The 21,460-nt window shown below is 49.9% G+C and overlaps 1 protein-coding gene across 3 annotated transcripts in view; it reads right to left on the bottom strand.

Moving 5' to 3' along the window:
* The window catches only part of LOC142576667 (myeloid leukemia factor 2-like), an 81,536-nt gene that overhangs the window by 37,692 nt on the left and 22,384 nt on the right, over nucleotides 1-21,460 (bottom strand). For all 3 annotated transcript variants that reach the window (XR_012826914.1, XM_075686895.1, XM_075686896.1), the window contains exons 2-3: nucleotides 17,232-17,358; nucleotides 15,655-15,783 (exon numbers count right to left, since the gene is read on the bottom strand). Coding sequence is in view for 2 of the 3 variants with exons in the window: in XM_075686895.1 (XP_075543010.1) it covers nucleotides 15,655-15,783; nucleotides 17,232-17,358 (256 nt within the window). In the remaining variant the exon portion in view is untranslated. The remainder of the gene's footprint in view (nucleotides 1-15,654; nucleotides 15,784-17,231; nucleotides 17,359-21,460) is intronic.

Raw genomic sequence — 21,460 nt, forward strand, 5'->3', positions numbered from 1 at the left:
AATACACCTATTTTACTTGTTTTGACAGTGTGTAGTGTTCAAGAATCCGTTTGCAGCACGTTTGGCAATGACAATGCAGTTATTATTCATGTATTTGAAACCTCGACAATATGTTTAAGAGGAAGCTTTAGTTCGGGCCTAAGTCCGACGCGGCCTATTCAAGTACATGTAAAACGCCGAAACACTTTTCTGAGATAACTCCTCGATAGCCTTTCTTGAAGTTTGTTGCACTTGAGAGAGAAAGTTAAATTCTAGTGTCTGTTGGAAGCGGAATTACGATTTAGGGTCAGAATTTTGTTTAAATATCCTGAAATATTTGAAAGTTCGAAAAAAATAGAAGCACGACGTTTAAAGCTAATAGCTCTGCATCAAGAACAGATATCGCGTTTCTGTAAACGGCATCTATTATAAATTTGATATGTCAATTTGTATCTTACGTGAACTGGTTACGTTGTGTACAAGGGTGCTGCAAAAGTTGTATTTCCATAATACAGTAGAACCCCACTGTTACGTTCCTCGCTGCTGCGTTTTCCCGGCTGTTACGTCGTTTTCGTCCGGTCCCAGCATAGCTCCCATAGGATCCAATGTATTGGGTACCCCGCTGTTACGTTGTAGCTGTGAAAACGTTCCCGCATGTTACGTCGCGACCTGGCACTCCGAACCCGGCCGGGCAACGCGCGCCAACCGCCATTTTGACGAGTCTTGGCTAGGCTTGGCTACGGAATTGGCTAAAAGACCATGGCCTCCGAGATCATACCCTTGCACGCGCGTGGGTAATCTCAGAGGCCATAAAAAGCCGCACGCGAGTTGGAGAGATTGCCACTAGATGGCCACTGCCTCGTCAGCCGAAGCGAGTAAAACCCGCGGGCCCGCAGCAATCCAGTCTTTCTTGTTTATGCGGTTCAACCCATCTGAGTCGTCCGTGTCCTCCCGTCAACAGCTACGCTGCCTACGCTTCGTCAGGCCTCACTAATCCAGTCTTTCTTGTTTGTGCGGTTCAACCCATCCGAGTCGTCCGTGTCCTCCCGTCAACACCTACGCTGCCTACGCCTCGTCGGGCCTCGCTAACACCGCGAGCGATTTGTCGTCCTTTGATGGCGTCGCGCAAGCGCAAGGCGTTTTCCCTCGAGGAAAAGCTGGATGTTCTCAACGCAGTCGACAGGCAGCCAGCGCGGAAAAGAGTCGACATCGCCAAGGATCTTGGTCTGCCACCCTCGACGCTTAACAGCATCGTTTCGAAGCGTGCCGAGATACAAGGGAATGCCGCGCTCTTCGGCCCGAAAGCTAAGCAGGCTCGTGGCGCCAAGTATGGAAACCTCGACGAGTCGCTTCTTACTTGGTTTAAACAAGCCCGTGCTGCCGGTGTGAACTTCGACGGCAGCATTTTGCGCGAGAAGGCGATGGAAATAGCCGACCGACTGGGCATCAGTGACTTTGCGGCGTCAAATGGCTGGATCGACCGTTTCCGGAAGAGGCACGGCATCGCGTATAAGACGGTATCCGGGGAAGCAGCAAGTGTAAACTTGGAAACAGTCGACGATTGGAAGGCCACACTATCTGCCATAATTGAGGGGTATGAGCCTCGTGACATATACAACGCCGACGAAACGGGTCTTTTCTTTCGGGTGCAGCCATCCAAGTCGTTAAGCCTGAAGGGCGAAGCATGCCACGGAGGCAAATGCAGCAAAGAAAGATTGACAATGCTCCTTTGCTGCAACATGGATGGCTCGGACAAGCTGAAGCCATGGGTAATCAGAAAATACCGAAACCCGCGGTGCTTATAAAACATTCGCCTGCTGCCATGTCACTATAGAAGCAACAGTCGTGCATGGATGACGGGTTCTTTGTTCGAAGAATTTCTTCGTTACTTCGACAATAAGATGGGCTCCCAGTGCAGGAGTGTTGTCCTTTTTCTGGACAATTGTGCTGCCCACCCGAAAGACCCGTCGTTTCTTCGGAACGCTAAGCTTGTTTTTTTTTCCTCCAAACACTACAAGCCACTCGCAGCCGTTGGATGCCGGCGTCATAAAGAACTTAAAGCACTCGTACAGGAAGTCCATCGTAAAGCGCTGTCTGGCGCGTATTGATCGCGGACAGCAGCCTACGATCATTTCAATACTGGACGCTATGCACTACGTCGCTTCAGCGTGGACTGCAGTGAGCGCGTCAACTGCACAGCACTGCTTCGCGCGGTGTGGATTTCGCATGGACGGCGGAGAGAAAACTGCCACGGAAGCTGAAGAGACGGAAGCAGCCTCTCGTGATCAAGAGCTGAGTGAAGCTTTGAATGCGCTGGGTGCCACGGGAGTCACGTATGACGACTAAGTCGCCGTGGATGCTGCTGTCGTGACGTACGAGTGTCGGAGTATCGCCGAGATCGTTGCAGACACGGTCGCGAGTGAAGCCTCAGACTGTGGTGACGACGAGGAGCATGAGCCGCATGATTCTGGGAAGTTGGCGGACCCGAGCTTTGGAGAAGCCGTCGCGGCTCTGGACCTCCTTCGCAGGTACGTCGCACCTCAAAGCGACGCTGAGAGCAATGCGGCTTTCCAGGCCATCGAGAAACGCGTCGTGTTTTCCAGCGAGCGGAAAAAACGGCAATCGACCATTCTCGATTTTTTTTAAGACCTAAGCTCACTTGATGTCGAAATAAATTGTTTCAAGGCAAAGCTGCACTGTTTTCATTAATTTTCAGACCTTTCCTCACTGTTGTGTTTTCCCGGCTGTTACGTTTTTTTTTCGCGGTCCGGTGAAAAACGTATGAACGGGGTTCCACTGTACTAAATTTCTTGAGATTCATGTGTAACATATCAATTTCGTCCGCTGTAGATGTACTATTGGATGCAATTCACAGAATTGCAAAATATTTTTTCACTGTTCAGTTACAGAGTGTTAAACTTGATTGTTTCGTTTTCTGAAATGTTGTGATTTTTTCCAATTTTTAATAAACTGACAACCTAAATGAAAAAATCGAAACTAAAAGTGAGTACAATTTAATTTTTTATTTTAAATGCAACAAACCTGGTCAAATTTGGTGTAGTGGTTGCCGAGAAAAACGTATTTACATGTATTTAGATGAGCACCCAAGCTAAAGCTTCTTAAGGAGGAGGCAGAGCTGCAACGGCGGCTGCTGTGTATGGCACAGCCATGCGGGCCCTATCTTGAAAGCGATCTGCGATGGGGATAGATTGCAAGTGCTGGCAGCTTCGGGTGTGCTGTTTTCGCTGCTTAGTTGGCGTTGATGCAAGAGGCAGCACGAAGGTCAATTCACTTGCTTGCTGCCGCGCTTCCTCACTCCAGCATTTTGACAGCGAGTTTCCGTGGTCATCTAGTGAGATGTACTATCGGCCAAAAAAGTAAACGGACCATGGCTTAGGTGGCCGGAGCAGCTGCGGGGCCACACCGGGGCGCTGCTATCTCGCTCTGCGCGCTGAAGGCGAGAGTGCCCCGGGTGACGCCACACTTCGCCCTCACTCTCACGCGGTGCCTTGTCACGCTTGATAAATTTCTAGTGCGCCGTTCGGTTGCTCTACTGCTGACGGTCGCAACGAAGGGGACCATGCATCGCCAGTAGTCCAGCACATGGCGCTGTCCTGCAGTTGCGGGAGCCGCAGGGCATCAAAGTGCGGCACTTAGAAGGAACGGAGACCCGTTCTGATTGTTGTTTTGTTTATGTTCACCTTATCTTTTATATTAGTGCATGTCGGCGGCGTCCACCGCCGCTCGATTTTAGGCAACATCGCGCAAGTAGCCACAATGGCGGCTACGGTGACGCGCGCTCTTTCACGCCGGTGCGATAGCGGCAGGCGGCAAGGTTTACTGCGGGCATGGCTTATGTGTCAAGATCACTTTTCCGTAATTGTCTCCAGTAGTACGTTTAATATTAATATAAGTGACGCCTCTGAAAACTGCTTTAATTAGATACGACAATGCGTAGGCCGTTATGAAACATTACAAAAGTACGGCCAGGAAGAGATAATTGGGAAGACGAATAGGAGTAACTATAGTCAGTCATGAAAGTTTATTCATGGAAGCATTCCATGGCTTGAAGAGGTCCTCAGTGCGATGAAAAGTTGCCGTCTACCGCGATGACTTGGCTTACTCGCCTTGGCACCGAGAGCACCGCCGCTATAGCTTCGGACGTCCACGCAGCGCTTCCAGCTCTCTAACTTATCGTGCTGACGTGAAAGAAAGCGTGTCACGGTAGCCGCCGTCGCGGCTACTTGCGCGATACTGCCTAAAATCGAGCAGTGGTGGACGCCGGCGACATGCACTAATCTAAAAGATAAGGTGAACATAAACAAAACAACAATCAGAACGGGTCTCCGTTCCTTCTAAGTGCCGCGCTTTGATGCCCTGCGGCTCCCGCAACTGCAGGACAGCGTTATGTGTTGGACTGCCGGCGATGCATGGTCCCCTTCGTCGCGACCGTCAGCAGTAGAGCAACCGAACGGCGCACTAGAAATTTATCAAGAGTGACAAGGCACCGCGTGAGAGTGAGGGCGAAGTGTGGCGTCACCCGGGGCACTCTCGCCGTCAGCGCGCGGAGCGAGATAGCAGCACCCCGGTGTGGCCCTGCAGCCGCTCTGGCCACCTAAGCAGTGGTCCGTTTACTTTTTTGGCCGACAGTACAGTCGAGCCGACTTATAACAATATTGAAGTGCCACGAAAATTCCATTGTTATAACCGGGTTGCATGATAAAAAAAAAATCAAAATGGGAGATGGTGCAGCTGTTCCGAGAAAACCATAATGGCGTAGGCCAGTTTTCCTACCCACCGCCTTCCTCCATCCAACTTCTGATTGTGTTGACTCGTTTAACTTAAACTCTGCTCCCCATGCGCTCCAATCACGTGTCGTTGACAAGTCGCAGCTGTCGGCGTTCAAGAATGGCACTGCTATAAAAATTGCAAAGAGGGGTCATGGGAGGCATGTGATATGCAGGGTCTGTCAAGGCATCACTTTGGTGGCCCCAAAAAGCGCCTTTTATACAATGCGCAAAGGTTGCCGTGGCAGCATTTCAGCTTGAGAAATCCAAAAGAAACGTTGGGACGAAAGCATGCCTAAGGGCATGCTTTCGTAACAACAACAAAAAAACCGCTGGGACTTGATCACCACAAGCATCTCGCCACATACTTCACACTGGCTTGCAAAAAAAAACTGCATGTCCGTCAGCCTTGCTTGCTTTATGTAAAGCTTGCCGGCATCCTTCTGCAAGGCACCCAGGTGCTCCACACAGTGAAGCGGAAGGTCCCTCGGGAAAATGCCCACGAGGGACTGAATCATTTGAGCCCGGGATACATGGAGCGGGCTTTCGCCCAGCACAAATAGATGTGGCAGGACGCCACCGATGGTTTGTTGGCATCGCTTAAATTCAGCAAAAAACAGGCGGACGCAGCCGTGCACTCACCGCGCATTTGTTTGCGTTGCCAGACTCTAGGAATGCATTTTTTAGGATAAGAAAAAAAAAAAAAAAATACTGAATAGGCTTTTTATTGTAGTTTTTGTCTTTAATGACTAAACAACTTGGAAAAATGTTTCATAGAGGTGCTTACAAACGATTTCCGCACGTTTCATTGAGCTGCAAGAGTTTTAGCGGGCTGGCTTTACGCCGTCTGGCTACGTTGAGCGGTGGCACCATGGAGTGCAGGCACAAGGATTTGTGGTTTTCCAACTATGACTTTAGTTTACTTTTGTGTAAAAGGCACATTGTGGTTATTCATGTCTACTTCAGTTTCAGTTCCTGTTTTAAGGCCCCCTCCGTGATTACTACTGCATCCGGAGAGGACAGAATTACAGTAAAAGCTCGTTAATTCGAACCGCAAGGGGACGCCATCTCAGTTCGAATTAAACGAAGTTCGAACTAACGAAAGCAATGAAGAAAAACAGGACACCGCGACCAGGAAGCAGCAGGGCATGGCGTCAGTTCAATTTAATGTTTGAAAAAATCCGTAATTGTGGTCTGCTTTTTTTCTTTGAAGGCAACAGCAAGCACTTTCTGCTCTAAAGAGCGAATGTTGCGGAAGGCTTCCTTTTCGCTTTCTTCAAAACTGAAGAACAGGCGGGCGGCATTAAGTCCGGCCATGACTTCCGCAGCGGAGGGCCGCACCGGTGCCTCGTCGTCTTCCTCGTCGTCGTCACTGGCAGCGACAGGCTCTATGTTTTTAACTTGGGAAATGATGTCCTCGTCTGTGGTCACACCACAGACAACTGCGCTCGCATCCACGTCTACGTAGTCGACAAAGGAAACGTCTTTCAGAACGTCCGACATGGGAGCGGTGACGCTAGTGACGCAGTCTCCGTGCGCAGGTGGCTCGTCCACGTGCTCGCCTTGCGTGGTGAAGCCACAGTGGCGATAGCAATTGGCTATTGTAGCCCCTGTCACTTGTTCCCAAGCATGCACAAGCATATGCAGTGCACTCAAGAGCGTCACTTCGTAATTCTGGCATAGAATAACTCTTTCTAGTATGTGGCGCCGATAAAATGTCTTCAAATTTTTTATAATGCCCTGGTCCATGGGCTGCAGCACTGCCGTTGTGTTGGCTGGAAGAAAGGCCAACTCAACGGCATTCGTTTGAACTTCAATCTTGTGCGCAGAACAATTATCGACAAGAAGAAGGATTTTGCGGCCACAGCGCTCGAACTTCTTGTCTACCTTCATGAGCCACTGCTTAAACAACTCTCCAGTCATCCAAGCCTTCCTGTTTGCCGCGTAGTCTGTTGGGAGGGACCTGATGTTCTTGAAGCAGCGAGGATTGCTCGACTTTCCTACCACGAACAGCGGTAGCTTTTCACTTCCGGTCATATTTGCCGCAACCATCACCGTTACTCGCTCTTTGCTTCGTTTACCCCCCCGTACACTTGTCGTCTTTGTACGTGATCGTTTTGGCGGGCAGTAACTTGAAAAATAAGCCTGTCTCATCAGCATTAAAAATGTCCTGCGGAGAGTACTTCCGTAGGTAGCCTTGTAGGACCTCGGAGCGCCAACTTTCACATGTTTCCAAGTTAACAGCCTTCATCTCCCCTGACACCGCACGAAACACAAGGTCGTACCTTTCACGGAAGCGGTGCAGCCACCCATCTGAAGCTGCGAAGTCGTCGTAGCCCAGCCGCAGGGCGAAGTCCGCTGCCTTCGCCAATATGACGGGGCCACTCAGCGGTATGTCCTGAGCACGCATCTCCTTAATCCAGAGGAGAAGCGCTTTTTCGAGGTCGGGGTACTTTGCCAGCCGCATCCTCTTCCTTTCCCTGGCAACTTCTGCCTCTAAGGAGTCTTCAATCGCCCTCTTATTTTTTATATAAGTGGACAGCGTGCTCTTCGGTATCCCATGCTTCTTGGCGATTTCTTGTTTCGACAAGACTCCGGCGTCCACTTCCCGTAAGATGTCGCATTTATCCTTCAGTGTTTTGGCGCAGTAGTATTTACCGTGGGCGCAAGCCATTCTGAAACCGCACGTCAGCACGGCGAAGCACACCACCGAGGCCTAACTTTTCAAGCGATCCGCACAACAAAGGTCGTAAGCGCGCCGAAAACCAGAAAACTCGAGGCTGCCGAAAGCGGCCGAGACCACCGCGAGTTCAGGACAAAGACGTTGACGAAGGCTCCACCTATTCGTTCAATTCTCGAGCGCTAGCGGCGCTGCGATGTACTGGATTCGCTGTATTTTTTTTGTGCTGGTTGCGCCATCCATCGGTTAACAACTGCAGCTATACGACAAGATTCTTAGGCCTCTGAGATCGGCGGCTCAAAACCGGAAACCGCAGTTCTCGGAGGTAGAGAGAGGGCGTAGCTGTTGCCACAGCTGTCACCCCTTGCCCTCCAGCCTCTGCGCCGGGTGCTGGCACCGGTTTTACCCGCTTTTTCCTTCTCTCCCCATTTTGGAGGCAACTCAGCCGCTGCAGCCTCGCGACAAGGCCTGCTCTGGCCATGTGCCAGGCGGCACGCCGCCCAGGCGCGGCGGCACGTAGTTCGAATTAACCGTGGCAGAACCAACTCACGTTCGAATTAACGGGCTTTTTTATACATGGACTTCTATGGAGCTAGGCCGGACCAAGTAGTACGGTTCGAATTATCCCGAAATTCGAATTACTGAAGTTCGAATTAACGAGCTTTTACTGTATCGGTATTTTGCGTGAAATGGGCCTCTCAGCGGCTCTCGTTCTCGATGCCCTATAGGCTCCGTGCACCGCCTGGGCCCACACAGATGCAAACAGCCACAAGACAAGGCGTGGTCGGGTTCTAGCTATAATCTGTTGTCGCTCTTTTCAATCAAGGCACTCGAGCAGAAGGGACTTGTGGTTGTTGTAGAGCAGGGGTGGTTTCACATCGAAGAAGCACGAAACCAAGCTTTGCGAGCACGCACGCCGGCAGCAAAAAAAAAAGAAACTGCTTCGGGTGCCGCGAACAAGAAACCCACGTGGGCGGCACCCCACACACAAAAAAGACAATAACAAGAAAAGCAATACAATGCACACACTATTTTGCGCCATGGAATATTCGTTTGGGTTGGTAAGAAAACTGCACAGCACTTATAATTATTATCTGTTTTGTGAGCACCTCACTTAAGTTTGTAGATGAAAAATAAGTTTACATAAATTTGTATTCTTAAACATTCAATATCCGGCTGATCAATGGCGTCCATTTCACGCGCAGAGAGCCCGAAAGTGCGCAGCCAAAGTAGCCCAAACGCTTGCATTCCGTCGCTTCAGCGCGACGGACGCTCCGGTGGAAAACCAAAAATACACAAAAACCAACCAGCTGCCAGAAGTCGGAGAGAGATCAATCGTCTTGACGCCTGGTCAGCACGCCAGGCAGTCCTGACACTTCTGCCGGCGATTATCGCCGGGCGCCAGTTCTTCGATCGGAACGGGTAGCCGGCGGCGGGAGTGAAATTATTGGACGCCGAGGGGCGAGCGTTCACCGCCGGGTGTATTTCGTCACCTGGACATCTGTTTTCCGCTCCATGTATCCCGGGCTTTACATGACCTCCCGCAGGGACAATGTTGAGGCAGCCTGCCCTACCGTGTCAGCGCTACCATCGTGGCCGTCACTGTGGCTATCCAATGCAAGCACGTTCACAATGATCACCTTATCAGTTAGAAGCACTTCATTTCTAAATCTAAAGCAGCGCGCTTCTTTTCACCGCCAACGTTGTGCATTGCTGATGATCAGTGGATGGACCAGCGATCTTGCGTTTCATCGGCGAGTCCTAATGAACAAAGACAAGTACGAGCGGCTTAGCTCGTTAGCAGAACTGCGCAGAATGAAGACCGTAGAATAAAGAACCAACTGTGAGGGCCTGGCCTAGTGAGCAATCTGGTTAGGGTTCCCTAATCTGGGAGCAGCACCAGCAGCGTCAGCGCAGCGTGGTCCATTCCTGTTACGGAGGATGGTGCGGTGCAGAGCTTTAGGCGCAGCCCATTAATGTTCGGAGGGGTGGAAGGGTATCTCTCCTGGAAAGAAGCATGCGGCGGCAGTTGTGGCGGCGGGCGATCATGCAGTGGCTCGCATTTCACTTTTTCCTTTTTCTTTTCGAGGATTTCGCATTCCATACCTTTTGGCACAGACACCCAGCAGCCAGACTTCATCGTTATAACCAATAATGCGGCATGGGGACATTGTAGTAAGCGGGTTACTTCCCCATAGAAAACATAGCAGCAGCTTTTCATTGTTATAACCGAAATATTGTTAAAACCGGTATCGTTATATGTGGGTTTGATTTCCCTGCCACCGCAAAGGAATGCAGAGACAATACATGGAAGGAGATGGTCAAACTACAAGCGGCTGCTTGGAAACGTGCCTCTCGAATCCCGTGCTGCGTGACAAGAGTGACCTCTGAAGTAGAGCTGCATCATGCTCAAAGTGCGATAAGATCCTATAGTGCCCCGTGCACTGTGTGCTTTAGGTATGAGTGAAAGTGTGCGAAGGTGAGACAAGAAAGATGGTGGCTTCACGACTGCCACCTTCCTGTGTGAGCAAAGGGAAAAAGGGGGAGTGGAGCGAGCTCGCGGTAACATTATCAAGTGCGTGAGGGGCAGGAGTGGGGAGGTACCTAAGTTGGCGCACGCCTCCGCCATGGCTGTGCATGGCTGTAAGCGTGGGTGAGCGCATATGCAGCCACATGCCCTGCTTTAGCGGTAATCGCTGCATGCGCAAAAGAGTGGACATGCCAAGACAGTCTGACTCCATTGTGGGGATGCGCGACTCTTGCGCGTCCCCTGATATGTTTTTCCCGCATAGCGCGTCTCCTGTAATCCGGCTTCGCGGTGCGGCCTGGCGCCCGCGGCGGTCGGAGTGGTTGAGGCGCAGTACGAGAGATGGCGCGAGTGTTGCGCTGCTAACACCGCTGACAGGCGGGGTTACTTGGGCGCCGGAAGACAAGGCGCTCTCGCTTGGGTTTGGGACAGCAAGCAGCACGGACGTGCCGTGCCGCGCATGCGCCAATCTGTGCTTCTGGGAGACCGTCTCGCGTGGCCGCCTTGGAACGTGCCACCGTTCGCGTGACCGTACGCACGAACGACCAGGTGTTGGGATCCAGCATGGGGCGAACATATTCGCTCGCTATCCGGTCGCGGTGAGTCGGACTTCTAGATTTGTCGCGCGCTCATCGGCATGTTTTGTGGATAGCAACTCGGCTAGCAGGCATTGATCTATGAAAGGTGCAATAAATGCCCTTGTGATTGTTTGCACTACTGTGCTGTCGTTCCTTTGTCCCAAGAGTACGGGTGAGAATCCCACATCTGGCTGCCCAACGTGGGGCTCTTCGGGCATCGGACGATAGATTTAACAGTTTTGCTTCGTTCGAGACCTTTGTTTGAACCGAAGCGTAGGGCTAGCGTGGATTTTGATTGCTAGCGTTGGCGGCATGCTTTCTTGAGCGAGGCGACGGTGGCTGTAGTGTGTTTGAACATGTCAACATGCTAAGCCTTTTAGCAAGTGTTTTTTTAATGCCATTCATCGGTACGAAATTCACATGGTTTGCATCCTGGGAGAGCGAGGCTTAGCGCCCGCGGAGCATTGCCAAGCCTGAAACGAGCAAGTACAGAAGCCTCGTGGGTGGTCCGAATTTCTTATGTAAATAGCTTCTTCTATCTCTTTGACTCGGATGAAGTCGCGGCTCTGGGAGCCGGGTGGCCGCGGGCCACGGGTGCCACTACGGGCTGACTGGTATTGCGGCCTCGGCCTGGCACCGGGCGCTCCGACACCGCCTGGGACTGTGGGTGCCGTCAACTCGGATGCTGTGTGCACCGAGCGGAGTAGGACCACCTCACAGAGCTGACGTCTCCTCGCGGCTGCCTGTTTTGTGCTCATTTTGGGTGTTTTTGGATGCCGGTTGTTGTCAGGGTAGCGACGCTTTAGGCCTAAGGCTTTACGAAGCTGCCTGTCGCATGTGGAGGGACACAACCTGGTGAACCGTGGCGTTAAGGAGTTGCAATTTGCTTCCCTCATTCTAGTTAGCCTCGCACGAATTGAAATTACTCGTTCGACTCAAGGAAGCGAGCTTCATTCACGTGAACTTAGCATCTGAGTGGCCAGCCGAGTTGAACATCGTACCACGTGGGCGATGCGCATGCAGAATTCCTCTCCCTTGCACTACTGTAGTGTTTGCCGAGTGTGTTGAGTGTACGCAGTGTCATTGGAGTCACCCCTGGTTTGCCGTCACCTGCACATCTTCTGCGCTGCTGCCCCGGACTACGATCGAGCCACCGGGCAATGGTGCTGTGGCGAGTTTGGCGCAGCGACTTCGGCGGCCGCCTGTATCCAGCTCGCAACCCTCGGCGGCGGAGGAAAGAGCCAGTGATCACCTACAGCTGCGGCGGCTCTTGCCAGTAGGGCGCGTCGGCGCGAGCGACGCTTGCTCGTACCGACTACTGCATCGTCGTTTCCGGAGTCCTGGCCTGGAATCGTGCCGTCGAGTCTGCAAAGCTGCTGCTGTGACCGGTGGACGCCAGCTGTGTACCCAAGGACAATGTCGGCTCGCATGCTATGGACAGCATGTGGACATTTCCTCAGCGCGGCCACGGTTGCATGTACTACCTTGTTCGCGAAGCATGCGTTGATGTTAGACCGTGTGAGATGTTTCGCTGGAATGTGTAGTGATTTAAGGTTGGGGGGATGTGGGGATGCGTGACTCGCGCGTCCCCTGATATGTTTTTCCCGCATAGCGCGTCTCCTGTAATTCGGCTTCGCGGCGCGGCCTGGCGCCCGTGGTGGTTGGAGTGGTTGAGGCGCAGTACGAGAGATGGCACGAGTGTTGCGCTGCTAACGCCGCCGACAGGCACCCCCCGGGGTTACAGTCGCGGACCGTTTATTCGGACCTCACGGGGACTGCGGAAATGTCCGAATAAACAGGTGTCCGAAAAAGCAGATTAATAAAAAAAAATGAAATCCTTTATTTCCACGCGCTTATTCGGGCTCGGCAGTAGGCTTGAAGAAATTGTGAATGCGCCATTGCATGCTGTTCCGTTTACGCGCAGTCAGATAAGCCTGTATCTCTGAGAGGGTCGTACGGTCACTATAGGTGGCTGAAAGCACCTATAGTGACCGCATGCTCCGCATGCGACGGCAGCGTAGCACATTGTGCGTCATCTTCCGACTCGGAGTCATCGTCCGGCGGTGCAGCAGAAACCTGACGAATGATCTCGCAGTCGTTGAGTTCTGCGCATGTCAGTACTGCAGTGTCAGCACCTGTGAAACTGTCAACTGAGACGGTGTCCGGAATCGCAATGCAACCACTGCGCAGGTCTCGGCAGAACATTTTCCGCGTCAGTAGGGAGCACATCAGAAGGCGACAAATCTTAGGCCTCCCGGCACACGCTTGCCGGCATTCCCCAGCGAAGTCTGCGCGGGCACTGTCAGCGCCATTAGACACTTGACGCGATGTTTCCGTACGCCGCGTTGGATCACCGAAACCTCGACACAGCACACAAAGCAAACACCACCATGCCGACACCAGTCGCACAAACGGAAAACGTAGCCTGCTCGCAGCGTCGTGCGCGAAGAAACAAATTAGCTGCTGGATTGTCTTGACATGGCTTACTAAGCTGAAACTGAAAGAGCCACTATTGAACCAGGCAGAAACGATGATGATGAGCGGGTATTTCCAGTAGCGCCACTTCGTGGGGCAGCAAGGAGGCTCTGTTCAAAACAAAAATGGCATTCAGCAAGTCGAACTATGCGCCGGTCATAATCGGTGCATGATGCTCTCGATCGAGTTGGCTCAAGGAGTGTCCAAAAAATCAGACGAGAGGTTGCAACGTGTCTGAACTTTCGGCAGTTGTTATACATTATGGTCTATGGGGGGAATGGTGGTGCCGCGAAGCTGACTGAATAATCGGGCATGTCCGAATTTTTGGAGTCCGGAAAATCGGTCAGCAACTGTACTTGGGCGCCGGAAGACAAGGCGCTCTCGCTTGGGTTCGGGACAGCAAGCAGCACGGACGTGCCGTGCCGCGTGTGCGCCGATCCATGCTTCTGCGAGACCGTCTCGCATGGCCACCTTGGAACGCGCCACCGTTCGCGTGACCGTACGCGCGAACGACCAGGCGTTGGGATCCAGCATGGGGCGAACATATTCGCTCGCTATCTGGTCGCGGTGAGTCGGACTTCTAGATTTGTCGTGCGCCCATCGGCATGTTTTGTGGATAGCAACACGGCTAGCAGGCATTGATCTATGAAAGGTGCAATAAATGCCCTTGTGATTGTTTGCACTATTGTGCTGTCGTTCCTTTGTCCCAAGAGTACGGGTGAGAATCCCACACCATGTAAGCTGTCGTACCGCGCGTTTAGTATTGGAAGTTGCGTAATCTCGAGTTTCGGTGACCTGTTGGAGCGAGAGGCAGCCGAAGCATTCGTTCCTTGCTGCTGGCGCTGTTCCTAGTAGCACCGTCCCAAAGCAGGTGATGCTATCAGCTGTGGGGGTGGAGTGTACGCGAAATTGTGCCTGGCTTCGTTTAATTCCTACTGTCGAGAAGATATCGCCGACATACGTGGCATGAAACTGTATCATTTGTCGCAGACTCCCAAATTTATAGAGATGTAGTGTTTTGTCATTCAAATTTGCTTTTTTCAATTGCCCTATAATTCGGAAAATTCTGCGGCCCCTTTCCGTGTAAGAGAAATTGATCCGCGACTGTGCTTACTTGCAAGAAAGGTCGGATTTCACTAGACCGAAATTTTGATATAACGAAGAAAATTACAGATTTTACTGACTTCATTATATTGAGGTTTAACTGTAGTCTGAAATACCGAAGAGTCAAAGAATTCGTTCTGCCCAAAAAATAAAATTTATTAGGCTTAGAGGGCTTAGAAGAATCTCTGATGATGCCCTGCACCATACTACGCTAGGTGGCAATCAGTTTTGCTTGGATTTGAGCAAGACTGAAGTCCTTTCTGTGTACAATCAACAAGAGAATCACCGCGTTGGCGATCTCCACCAACGCAGACCGAAAATAAGTGAGCCATGCTTCTTCGCACACAAATGTGAAACCACACAGACACACACGAAGATGCGACAACGTTTGCGAGGCACACTTGCTCCGTGGACACACCACATGCAGAATGGTGAACGAAACTCCCACACAAAGTGATTGTGACGACAATGCTGACCGAAATAAAAGAGAAAAGAAAAACTGGGAGGAAGCTTAAGCTTCGCCTTTGAGTGTGGAAGGCGATAGCATTCCAAGATCCCCAACTGCTTTTCAGGCTTCTCTTGACCTACATGACATGCAAGTCATGAAACAGCCACCTACGTCTTGGTGCTCTCATGGTAGTTTCGTTAACTTGGTATGTACCAAAATTGGCATAGTACGATGAGAGTGCATGACTAACATAAATGATAGGTTGTGACATGCGTGTCATGTAGGTCATGAAATAGTTGTCTACGCCTTGGTGCTCTTGTGGCTGTTTCGTTAACATGGTAGGCTTCCTGCACTCTGCTTCGCATAACAGATTCCTACAGGACGTGGGATCTGCCGGATTTTTTTTGTTGTTCATTCATTAATTCAGCATGCCACATAATTCAGGCATTTTTTTTTTTTCATTCTCGTGAGATCAGTATTAATGACCGAAGATCTGTGGCTGGTTCAGCGTGGAGGAGCAGAGATGGCAGTGCCTTCACATGTGCTGTCTTCGCACGCATTTAGTGCTGGAGGTCACGTAATCTCGCGTTTCGGAGACACGTTAACGCAAGAGCCAAACAAAATGTTCTCTCTCCTCTGCCTGCACTCTTCACGAAAGCACCATCTCACTGTGGGTAACACTATTAGCCACGGCAGCAGACTGCACACAAAAGCCCCGCAGGCTACGCTTCGTACTGTCGATGTGAAGATATTGTCGACAGGGCATGAAACCGTATCTTTGGTCATCGACTCCGAATTTCAAAGAAATGACTTTTTTTCATTTAAATTTGTTTTTTCTGATTGCCTGGTAATTTGGAAAATATTGCAGCCCCTCTTCAGTGTGAGAGAAATCCATTGGCAACTGTACTCATTTGCATAAATGGTTGAATTTCGATATAATGAAATTTCAAATAAACGAAGTATCGATTTATATAGAGTTTAACTACAATCAGAGCTCTCGGTTCATCCTACCCGCTGTGTGTTTGCAACATTGACCAGTGTACAAGCGATGAGGCAGGCCATGCCAAGGAACTCACCCCCCCTGGGGCAGTGCGAGTTGACTGGGTGGCCTGGTAGACCTGCGGTCGCCCATTCTCATCAGTCGTCATCGTCATCACCGAGGATGACGAGAAGCTGTGGCAGTTCGGGTCCTGAGAGAGGCGGCCCTGCAGAAAGAGAGAGAGAGAGGGAGACAGATAACTTCAGTGGCATTGTCTCATGCGGGGCTTTACACGAAGACTCCATTTGTTCAATCAGGGTTCGTACAGGTCTCAGAGACAGAAATTCAAGGGCTTTCAAAGCCCTGCCAAAGCTTTTAAAAGGGTGCAGTGTGGCATCCCATGTAGCAATTTTTTACTATCACAACGTTTTCAAGACAACATAGCTGAACTTAGGGTAACGAAGTTGATAAAGTCAGCCCTTTACTTTATCATATTGAAATTGGACTTTTTATGCAAATAAGTACAGTTGCTGACAAATTTTTCTTGCACGAAAGGAGCTGTAAAGGTTTTTGCACTATTGTGCAACCAAAGAAAGAAAAAAATTTGTGTTTCAAGTCTTCTTTTTTAACTTGCGAGTCCACGACAAAGATAAGCTTTCATACCATGCCGATTATGTCTTTACATTGATGGCACAAAACGAAGCCTGCGAAGCATTCACGTCCACTCCGCTGGCGTGGCTGATAGCATTGCTTGCAGTGGGGGGCTTTGTACTTGCTATAGATTAACTTCAAGAATAAAGCACGAGGACCATGCGAAAAAAGCGAGAGTTGCAGTTTTGCCCAAAAGGCAAATCATCGATTGCGATAGCAAATTGGTAGACAGCTATACAAAGTAAGGATGGTATGTTTATTGGCTGTATAAACTTGGAAACATTCGCTTGCTAACTGAATTAAGCATGGTGTCAGCGCGCACAAGTGAACATGAACACATCGCACTCGATCAGCATGGTCACTCGCAGTTAAAGCCCTGGTGTGAGCAAGTGCGGCAGCTGCAGCGAGCGAAGTGACCTTAACGCTGTCTATCACTTCAATGCAAGAGCGGCGAGAACACAGCGTGCACAAAGCTATGAGCCGTCTGCGGATCCCGTTCAAAATACCGCGTGCGCTGCCGTGCAAAGCACGCACTTGTTGAAAGGGTCGAAGCCGCCCCCGCTTCCTCCCACCCGCGCTGCTTCCCCACTCTCTTCCCTATCACACGAGATCGGGCCACGATCGTCAGTTCCCCTTGCACCCTGTCACGAAACACGCAGTTGCTGCAGAAGCACAATGCCACACCCCCCCTCCCACCCATTCCCCCACGGCCTTCCACGGAATGGAAGACGGCGTGTTTATTCTGCACTTTCCTCCTTCTCGTACACCATATCGAGACGCGATTGTCAGCTTCCCTCACATGCTTTCACTCATACATACAGCATATGGCACGTGGAGACGGTATTGTCACCGTTGGACTTTATATGGAACATAACAAAGACAGGAAAAATGCATTTAAGTACCAGAGCAAAATTATGATTTAAAAATTGAACCTGAACAAAAGGGCTCCACAACTTTTGGACTGCATGCGAGTCACACAAAACCTGATAAACAATTCAGGGTTACCACCCACGGGGCACTCACAATGGTGGAGAACATGTCGGTAGGGAACAGCCCAAGGCTGGCTGAACGCCGTGTGCCCCCGATTCCTGGGAATGCTCCGAGCATGGGGCCCAGCATGGCCTCCATCTGCCTCATGCCTTCAAACGGACTGTAAAAGAAGAAAAAAATTATGTGGTTTTACGTGCCAAAACCGCTTTCTGATTATGAGGCACGCCGTAGTGGAGGACTCCGGAAATTTCGACCACCTGGGGTTCTTTAACGTGCACCTAAATCTAAGCACATGGGTGTTTTCGCATTTTGCCCCCATCGAAATGCGGCCGCCATGGCCAGGATTCGATCCCGCGACCTCGTGCTCAGCAGCCCAACACCATGGCCACTGAGCAACCACGGCGGGTGTAAAAGAAGACAAGGCTCAATGAATGCTCAAGCAATGGGCGAGTTCGTGTCGTAACTAAAGCATCAAACAAGGAACTTCTTTCTTTGGCCCTGTTTCAAGGAATGCATGAGGCTCAAAAAGCCAGGCTGATATAAAATGCTTAGAGTCAGTAAGCGAACAAAGTCTATGCAAATGCCTTGCACTTTTCATAATGCTTACCAGTTACAGCAAAATCCAACCCTTAATTCAACCCGATGGAAGATCTGAAATGATTCCATCCCATTGGTGTGCACTTGAATTACAAAAGAAAAGACAGTGGAAATGCACGACCTTGCAGTATCTTAACAGTTTCAAGTGAAGCCGTTTACATTACAAAGACAGTAATTCATCCCTACATATTTTACTTCTCAAGAACAATGACCATAATACTGGCATTCTAGTATAGCATCTGTCGTGGCTGTGGGATGCAGGTGGAAACTGCCGCTGGGTACTTACCGGTAAAATAGGTATAAGCACATTGCCGGCCTACTGCTTATATTTATATGTGTACAGTCAACGACTGAATTTTCGGACGCCCAAATTTTCGGACATGCCTGATATTTCGGACGTCTTCGCGGCACCGCCACGAGCCCCATAGAATCAATGTATAAGGACATCTGAAGTTTCGGACGCTTGAACCCCCCGCCGTCCAATTTTCCGGACTTTTTGACGCGACAGAAGGTCCTTTGGCTCCTCGCGCAGCGCCCTTGCGAAGGAAATCGACTTGCAGCCAAAGCATATCACCGCTTTGAACCACAACTAGCCGAATCTAGCCGTCACACACCGATTTGGTCTGGCCACGCTGGCTATGTTTATCGCCGCACTTCCGCCTTCGGCGGAGTTTCCGGAGCGGCGCCATTTCGTTTGTTTACGCCGGCCACGTTTTGGCTAGCGTGGTGTGTGGCTGTGCTGTTCAAGTGTGCTCTGCGACGCTAGGTCTAGGTGCTTCGACGCTCGTCAGCGAGCTCCAGTGTTCGCAACTTGAGGATTTCCCTTGCCTTCGATGGCCCCCACTCTGTCTTCGTCGTCCTCGCCGATGGCATCGAAGCACGGAAAGCAGTACCGTCGGTTAACGATGGAGAAGAAAGCTGCCATAATTAAGCAAGTCATGAGCGGCCGAACCCAGGCTGGCGTGAGCAAGGAGTTCGGCGCCCATGGACGACGTGATCAACGACCTCCGCTCTGCTGGGCTTCCATACCTACGGAAGTAACTTTCGAACAGTTTGTTGACGCTGACAACGAGCTCGACTTCTGCACAGAACTGACTGACGAGGAAATAGTCCGTCAGGTTGTGAGGGATTCAGAAGACTCCGATGTTGAAAATGAGGAGCCAATGCCTGCGCCGACTACAAGCGCCGAGTTGACGCGTGCACTGTTGACTCTTTCATCGGTGTACAGTGCTGACATGACCCTTGCTCAGATCGAGGCGAATATGATCGCATGCAACCGGAACGCCATCCAAACAACAAGCAACAAGTTCTTTAAGCCACTGCAGCAATAACACCGGCTGCCCGACGATGCAATGTACATAATAAACCGGCAGTCGGCTGCATACAGAGTTTTTGAACGCCTCGTTTTATAGCCACTTCACTGATGCTTTGGCAGGGTTTCGGAAGCCTGATACTTCGCCCTTTACCTCAAGATCCGATAAAAAAAAGAAAAAGTGCGTTTTTTTTGCATGCATTCATTTTTTCGGACTGCCTGAATTTTCGGACGTTTTTACGTTCCCTAGAGGGTCCGAAAAATCGGTCGCTGACTGTATATGCATACGCAATATGTATTTTGTTTATGACACCTTGTTGTGTTTTTCTTCCTTGTGCACCAAATTAGAAGGCTTATTGATGCTGTTTTTGGGAACATAAATAAACAGTTCAATAAACTACTGAATGCTCTAACTATTAGGCCACAATTTCATGCTTCTCGAACGCCAATGTCGCTCTTTGAAACATCTGCGGATGCCTGCACCAGTTACACACATTCTTCCTTCATGACAGCTAGCACTACAAGATGTCATGTTAGACTGCACTGCGGGATTGGAAGAATGCTTTAGGCCAGACGATGATACCTCCCAAGTCAGTCAAGTCCACCTATAATGCTACTGTGTTTTTGCACTGCAACTTGCAGGGCACCAACAAGTGAGGATCTTAACACAATAATTTTTCAAATCGAGTCATTGTAGAAAAGATGGAACAAATTGAAATGTTATGTTGCCATGCTGCCAGACTTAGAGCTTCACTAGCATCCGCAAGCAACTTTTCTTCCCTGCTTTCTCTCAGCCAAGGAGGGACCACGTCGTGCTTACATCATCAGCCCTGCTGCCTTTCTTTTAATGTGGAGCATTCTTTGCAAATTTCAGGCACTCTGAGTGCACTTATCTATCTTTTCTCCCACACTGCGGAGATGGCCATGCCTACCAACCTGAGCCGCTGGGTATATATTGCCACAACCTCGACACAGCTGACAGCCACTCGGTGCGATTCGGTGCCACATGCTAGGCATGTTGGGTGGCTCCCAGAAGAAGAAAACGACGAAAGTGCCAGGACAGCGATATATAAACAGATCTATGGTGTCGACCGAAGTCTTTTGTGGTTTTGTCTGTGACAATATCATCATGCTCGCGTTGCTATAGTGGGTATGCTTCGCATAACTTGGCATAATTTCACAGTAAGCAGGATCTGCATTTTTCCTTCCCGCCCTCTTTTTGCAGGATGGTGCACTCCTAGTGGCAATAATGAGGGCTTGCACATTCTTCCACATTAGACAATTTATACTATAATCGGTGACAGTGCAGGCAGGCAGTGCATAGAAACATTTGCGCATGCGACTCCTTGGCTGGAAGCAAGGCTCCTCAAGAGGAAGTGCATACGAGCTTCAGATATTTCAGCTGTTCTTGTGTAGTGCAGCTGCTTGATACTTTGCAGACACAATTGTCACCGCTTGATCTACACACCAAGGTTCTCTGTTCTAAGAATAGGCTTCAGAATTGATATTCTGACGACTAAAGTATAATTTAACAGCCCAGTCAAAAAAGAATTTGCGATTGGAATTCAGCGACATTCTTCTAGGCCAAATTGTCAAGGTGACCCAGGTCACGACAACATTTATAAAAATTAGAAATAGCTTGGGGCATATTATAGGCAATGTGAAGCCATGTTTGGCAGCTTGTCATTATCTGTGAAAGTGTAAAATGATTGCATTGCACTGGTACTAACATATGGGGCAGAAATGTGGATGTTAAAGGAACTTGGTTAAAAGATTTTGGTGCGCTAGTTTGTTTTAATTTATGATAGAGTAAGCACAACTAAATGAGGACGTAGAAAGAAACAGATACAATGTCTATGCAATTCCGCTTTCGTGCAGAAGAACGTATGTTGGTCGAACTGGAAGATGCATCAATGAGAGACTAAAAGAGCATCGATGTATAAGTCCCTAGGGTAATCTCGGGCAATTTGGGCATACATTGCCGCGATTGTCCTGGCAAACACGTGTCTGAAAGTACTTCTATTTTGTGTAGGGCTCATAGCAGGATGACAAGGGAGCTTGTGGAGGCCTATGAATTGCAAAATCAGAGAAAAGGTGCAAGAGCAAGCCATCAGTGTCGCTATCTGAAAAGGAGACAATACCTCGGTTCATCGTTGTAACCATTATAGTATATGTTCTGACCATGAAAAAATGCGCCCTCTCTGTGTATCTGTTTCTTCCTACATCCTCATTCAGTCATGCTTGCACACTATCATGGGTTAAAGGAACACTAAAGGCAAATATTAGGTCGCGCTACATTGATGGATTGATGTTTCAGAACATCTAAGGCTTCAATATTATAGCAAACAGGTTC

The sequence above is a fragment of the Dermacentor variabilis genome, chromosome 3 (assembly GCF_050947875.1).
Source record: "Dermacentor variabilis isolate Ectoservices chromosome 3, ASM5094787v1, whole genome shotgun sequence".
In the NCBI taxonomy this organism is placed as follows: domain Eukaryota; kingdom Metazoa; phylum Arthropoda; class Arachnida; order Ixodida; family Ixodidae; genus Dermacentor; species Dermacentor variabilis.